The following is a 6995-nucleotide window of genomic DNA, read 5'->3' as shown; positions in this document are numbered from 1 at the left end:
AATGGAAAGCCCCTTGAGGGGAAGGGGGAAGGGAAAAAACCCTGGACACACGGCCGCTCAATATCCAGCTAGCTTATGCAGCCAGCCGGCTTGCACACTTGTTATTGCTTTGCTTATTGACGGCAGTGTTATATCTAGGAAGAATGGACCCTTTATAGGGGTAAAACAAACCATAATAGAGCATATTATAGCGCAGCAAATGAATTTGTATGGGATCAGTCATGGAGTCTGTAAAAACAGAATCCGTGACGACAGTGTGAACAGAGTCTTAACGTGATATGTTCTATTTCCTCGGAATCTCGAGAATTAATTACGTCTTTTATTTTTCAGCCAAGAACTGCAGCGCTTGAGAATATGAGCGGCAGGATTCCATCAAGATCCACAATCATAGCAACCAAGAAACGACTTTAATCTACATGAGATTTGCTGTTCCTTCACCTCCAAGTGTTCTTTAAGAATTCTTTTCCCGACGATTCCTTTTCGAGCAATGTTTTTGTGACCAGCACAGGAGATGACTCTGTGCGACCCTGACCAACATCTCAGGAAACAAAGCTAGATGAATATTAAGATTTTATGCCGACTTCTTACTCTATAGTCTACTTTTTATACCGTGACTCTAGATAAACCAACAAACCGAAGCCTCATGAGAAGAAGGAAGCCATTGGGGTTACAACATGAAGCTCCTGTAAATGGACGCTAGACAACGAAAAGTTCCGAAATGTTGGAAATCGTCCTGAAGAAGTAAATCCGACACGATCGCTTTCTAGAGGATGCATTCCTAATGCATGAGAGCTGTATTTTCTTCATGAAAACCCAGAATATAGCGGCCAAAAATGGTTCTTCCACCTCCAGACAAGCGTCATGTGTGTCTTACGACAATCGTTATTATGACCAGCATGGCCTTTATGGATGCCTATCTGGTGGAGCAAAACCAAGGCCCGAGGAAGATCGGAGTCTGCATCATCGTGCTGGTCGGCGACATTTGCTTCTTAATTGTTCTACGCTACGTGGCCGTCTGGGTCGGAGCCGAAGTAAAAACAGCCAAGCGAGGATATGCAATGATTTTGTGGTTTCTGTACATATTCGTTTTGGAAATTAAATTATATTTTATATTTCAGAATTACAAAGCCGATAAGAAAAACGTAGATACTGTCGCTAGAAAGGCACTGACGTTACTCCTATCTATCTCTGTCCCCGGACTATACTTGGTTTTGGTGTCGCTAGACAGTATGGAGTATGTGAGGACATTCAGGAAAAAGGAAGACCTGAGGGGTCGTCTCTTTTGGGTTGCTCTCGATTTACTTGACATTTTGGATATTCAAGCTAATTTGTGGGAGCCGCATAAAACCGGACTGCCCATATGGGCGGAAGGACTCATGTTTTTTTACTGTTATATCTTACTTTTGATCTTACCTTGTGTCTCTTTGAGTGAAATAAGCATGCAAGGGGAGCACATTGCTCCTCAGAAGATGATGCTTTATCCCGTCCTTAGTCTCGTGACCATCAACATTGTTACCATTTTTATCAGAGTGGTCAATATGATTTTATTTCAGGACAGTCGGGTTTCCACCATCTTCATCGGTAAGAATATTATTGCAATATCCACCAAGGTGTGCACTTTTTTGGAATACAAGAAGCAAGTGAAGGAATTTCCCCAGAATACCATTGCATTAGAACTGCAGCAGAATTCAATTTCACATAACCAGACAATTCACAATACACAAGGAGTCAACCATGAGCAGTCTCCTTCCAGGGAAATTATGGATACATGACAGTTTTGCAATACGATTTTTTTTTTTTTTTTTTTTATGGACCTGGAATATGTTGAAATAATGGTGGCTAATAAAAGTGATGGGCAAATTACTACTTCACGAGGTCATCAGTCAAAAGTCGCCATCTAAGAACATTTGGGAAGGAGTTGCTATGTCATGTTAGGCCTGAAAAGTGTCTTGTGTGTACAGATAATACACAAGTATGTGATGTCTTCAGATTGCACTAAAGTGTTACATGAATAAACACTCACGTATACCCAATGTACTGTATAATGATAATTTGCCCATCTCTGTTTAACAGATTGTTTTACAATAAAAATGGTATCCAAGGCACAAAAATATTTTAATAAAACGTATGTCCCTTGATCTCTTTAACTCAGGTATGGTCCATCCTATACACAGATAAGCTCATCGTCATGGACTGGTATTCATTTAGGCTCAGAAGACCCCCATTTTGACATTATATGGGGATACCCGCGGAGTACTTTAGCATACCTCCCAACCGTCCCGATTTCCGCGGGACATTCACGATTTCGGTTGTGGTGAAACATAATGAAGGGGGTCTATGAAACTGGGGGCAGATGAAGGGTGGGGGGGAACAGCATGAATCTGGGGGAAGAGATGGGGAGACATGAATCGAGGCAGAGATGGGGGGACATGAAACTGGGGGCAGAGATGGGGGGACATGAATCTGGGGGCAGAGATGGGGGGATATGAATCTGGAAGCAGAGATGGTGGGACATGAATCTGGGGGCAGAGATGGGGGGATATGAATCTGGAAGAAGAGATGGGGGGACATGATTCTGGGGGCAGAGATGGAGGGACATGATTCTGGGGGCAAAGATGGGGGGACATGAATCTGGGGGCAGAGATGGGGAGACATGAATCTGGGGGCAGAGATGGGGGGATATGAATCTGGGGGCAGAGATGGAGGGGGGACATGATTCTGGGGGCAGAGATGGGGGGACATGAATCTGGGAGCAGAGATGGGGGGACATGAATCTGGGGGCAGAGATGGGGGGACATTAATCTGGGGCAGAGATGGGGGGACATGAATCTGGGGGAAGAGATGGGGGGACATGAATCTGGGGGCAGAGATGGGGGGATATGAATCTGGAAGCAGAGATGGGGGGACATGATTCTGGGGGCAGAGATGGAGGGACATGATTCTGGGGGCAAAGATGGGGGGACATGAATCTGGGGGCAGAGATGGGGAGACATGAATCTGGGGGCAGAGATGGGGGATATGAATCTGGGGGCAGAGATGGAGGGGGGACATGATTCTGGGGGCAGAGATGGGGGGACATGAATCTGGGAGCAGAGATGGGGGGACATGAATCTGGGGGCAGAGATGGGGGGACATGAATCTGGGGCAGAGATGGGGGGACATGAATCTGGGGGAAGAGATGGGGGGACATGAATCTGGGGGCAGAGATGGGGGGACATTAATCTGGGGGCAGAGATGGAGGGGACATGATTCTGGGGCAGAGATGGGGGGACATGAATCTGGGGGAAGAGATGGAGGGGGACATATAATTTACGGGTGACTGAATGAGGATTATACTGTGTGGGGGCACATGAAAAATGAATGAGAATGGGCGGAGTCAGCATAAAAGTGGGCAGGGCTAAATTTGCCACGGCGCGCTATGCACGCCACACACTTTGTCCCTCTTTCAGTTCTTGAAAAGTTGGGAGGTATGCTTTAGTACTTCCCCCTCCTTTCTGCCAGGGTAGGTACATGAGAGCATTGGGGACCCTCCATGTCAATCCACAATTTATGTGAAAACTAATGGGCCACGCATAATGCATTACAGATTGTTATTGGGCCTCATGCTTAATAGTTGGCCATGTTGTTCAGAGCAACCATTTGAAAATAAAAGTGAAAGTCAATCTGAAATGGTTTGAAAATGAAAGGCAAAATCTGATTGGTCTCTATGGCTAACACTAACAGTGTGTATGAGGCCTCTTATATTATGTAGTCGCATCAACAGAACAAGCAACGGGGCAGATTCATGAAATTGTTTTAAAGAAAACCTGTCTTTGTTGCCCATAGCAACCAACCAACGTGTAGCTTTCATTTTCCAAAATCACTATAGGACATAAAAGCTGTGCTGTGATTGGCTGTTAGATGCTTTTAGACGCTTTCATAATCCTTTCATTTAGGCTGGGGCCCCACATTGCGAATAGGGTGCAAAATACACTGCGTGTTGCAGTACCTGCAAACTTGATGAGGTTTTGGCAAACGATATCCAAGAAAGAAAATATCCGTATTGGAAATGCCACGATTTCAAAAACTGTTGCGTTTTTGTAAATTGTAGCATGTCCATTATACCTATACGGAAAACGCCAGCGTTTCCATAGTTATAATAGGGACAGAAACTGTCTGTGAAAGGCGCTGCAGAAACAAACGCAATGCTTTTTGCCATAGTCTTTTCCACAGCACTTTTTGGCTGCGGTTCGCTATACGTGGGGCCTTAGCCTTAAAGGGGTTTAGTACTGTTAGTTTCAGTATCCAATATGCTAATTAGGCTCAAAATTGTCAAGTGGCTGTTCTGGACAGACAGCTCAGAAACACCCATTTAACACTGGAAAGCTTAAAGGGATCCTATCATTAAAACTCATTTTTTTCTGCCTAACGTATAGGAATAGCCTTAAGAAAGTGTAATTGTCTCCTACCTTTAGAAGTCTTCTCCACGCCGTCGTACGGTATAAATCCTGGTTTTCGTCGGTATGCAAATGAGTTCTCTTGCAGGACTGGGGGCGGGCGCCAGCACTCAAACCGCACTGGGGACGTCCCCAATTCTGTAAGAGAACTCTCCAGCGCTGTCTCCATCTTCTTCAGGAACGGGTCTTCTTTGCGTCTTCTTCCGGTGGAGGCTTCAAACTCCTAGGCCTCAGGCCTAGGGCAAAGCCAACTGCGCATGCCCGCCAGCCACAAGAAAATGGCCTCTCACACAGTATTATAAGCGGCCATTTTCTTGTGGCCGGAAGGCATGCACAGTCGGTTGCCCGAGGCCTAAAAGTTTGAAGCCACCGCCGGAAGAAGACATGTGAAGAGGACGTTCCTCAAGAAGATGGAAGCGGTGCTGGAGAGTTCTCTCGCAGCATTGGGGGACGCCCCCAGTGTTGTTTGAGAGCTTGGGACATCCCCCAGTGCTGCGAGAGAACTCATTTGCATTCCGAAAAAAAAAACGGGATTTCAAGCAAACGGCGGCGAGGAGAAGACAACGAAAGGTAGGAGCCTTTCTTAAGGCTATTCCGACATGGTAGTGAGAAAAAAATGTGTTTGAATGATAGGATCCCTTTAACCACTTCCGGACCGCCCATAGACTATATACGTCCGGGAAGTGGTTGCCTAGTTCTGACAGGACGTACCTGTACGTCCAGTCAGAACACAGCAGCTGCACGGAGATCGTGTAGCTGCTTTCACTAGGAGCCGGCTGTAACTTCAGCCGGAGCTCCCAGAGAGATAGCAGGGAAGATTTATTACCTCCTCTGCCTTCTCAATCGCTATGTATACAGCGCTCAATGAGTGCTGTATACACAGCTATGGACGCAGCCATAATTCAGCTGCCCTCTGACCCGGCGGACACGTGATCCGCTGGGAGAAGAGTCTTATCAGAGCTGCTGGGTCCTACAGGACTCAGATCAGCTCAGTAAGCTGTGTATACAGTGTGCAGGAGGCTGGATTTCTCCTGTATCTGAGGCTAAATGTAGCAGCCCCAGTTATAGGAGAAATCAGCCTCCAGTACAAAAAAATAAGTGATCAGATGTCCCCAAAGGTCTCTTATCACCTTATGGGGACACAATCTGAAATAAATAAATAAATAAATAAATAAATAAATAAATAAATAAAAAAGTTTTAAAAAAATGTAAATAAAATAATAATAAAAAATAAATAAATAATACGCTAATAAAACACCGTTATTAAAGGTTATAGCCCCACCCTCGACGACACCATACAAAATAAAAATTACCGTAACGGAGAGGAAAAACTATATTATAAAGTTTTTCAGTGACACTTTGTGTTATTAAATTTTAAAAATATAAAAAATTGAAAACCAGACACAATTTCCCTCCTATTATGTTTATATTTTCCTGGATGTAAAAAAAATTAAAACATTCAAAAATAAAGATAACATAAAAATAAAGCCCTATGTGTCCCCGAAAAAAAGACGCAAAAATTAGTTGACTGAGACATACGGGAAAAATGTTACAGCCCTCAAAACCGCACATACAAAATAAACCTAAAATGTGTCTGGTCCTGGACCACAAATTGGCCCAGTACTGAAGTGGTTAATTAGCATATTGTGTACTGAAACTAACGGCACCGATTGCTCAGGAACAATTGGGAATAGAGAAAAAATTCCAACTATGATGGAATCAATGGGGCAGAGCCTATTGAAGGACTATCTGTGTGATACTTGTACGTTTTTTCCAGTCACAAAACGCTATTTTATTGCGACTATGGAATGGTGGAGAACAGACAATGATACATTTGCCACAGTAACTAACTTCACTACGATCACATGGCAGGAGTATTATGAGATGTCTCCAATGTATATAACTATCTAATAATATACTTTTTTTGGCACAATTCCTTTGAATAGTCATAAATGCTCTTCTAAAAAGTTAAAATAAAAAGGTATACCAATGTATAGTGCCCATACATATGCAAAAGGATCTTTGGACTGCGCAGGCGTCAGAGGTGACGCAGGAAGAAGAGAACAGAGAAGGAAAGGATCCAGCCGAAGATAGAGGCGTCGCAAGATCGTGTTCTCGAGCTGCAGTGGGGACGCCCCCATCGCATTTTCAGCGCTGGGGCCGCCCCCATCGCTGCCAGATAACTAATTTGCATACTGGTAAAAACCGGTATTTCTAAGGAACGGCATGGCGGAGAGCACATCTAAAGGTAAGAGACGAATAGCCTTTCTAATGGCTATTCCGACGTCTTATCCACAAAAAAAGAGGTTTTAGTGGTAGAATCCCTTTAAAAATAACCAATGGAGCCTAAGAGATTCCATCGACTACAATGGGGTCCATCAGGTGTTCATAGGATGTCCGTTTCTTTGCAATAAAATCGTAGGGTAAAATCAGGCTTGCAGGATATTTTCATCCATAGATTTTATACAGATCTGCGTCAGACAGATGCACAGCGCAGATGTGAACCCAGCCTTAGGATAGACATGTGTTCATCCCAGGCAGGTTTATATTCTTCATGTA

At 44.2% G+C, this 6995-nt stretch overlaps 1 protein-coding gene across 1 annotated transcript; it reads left to right on the top strand.

Annotated features, from left to right (window-relative positions):
• The first annotated feature begins 547 nt into the window (after window positions 1-547).
• Window positions 548-2099, top strand: TMEM121 (transmembrane protein 121). The gene has a single exon (XM_075281049.1). It carries the CDS (start codon window positions 834-836, stop codon window positions 1770-1772), a length of 939 nt encoding a protein of 312 aa, XP_075137150.1. The 5' UTR covers window positions 548-833; the 3' UTR covers window positions 1773-2099.
• The last annotated feature ends 4896 nt before the right edge of the window (window positions 2100-6995 follow it).

The sequence above is a fragment of the Leptodactylus fuscus genome, chromosome 7, assembly GCF_031893055.1.
Source record: "Leptodactylus fuscus isolate aLepFus1 chromosome 7, aLepFus1.hap2, whole genome shotgun sequence".
Classification (NCBI taxonomy): Eukaryota; Metazoa; Chordata; class Amphibia; order Anura; family Leptodactylidae; genus Leptodactylus; species Leptodactylus fuscus.
Note: the sequence above shows the minus strand (reverse complement) of the source record. Positions and strands in the feature narration are given on the sequence as shown.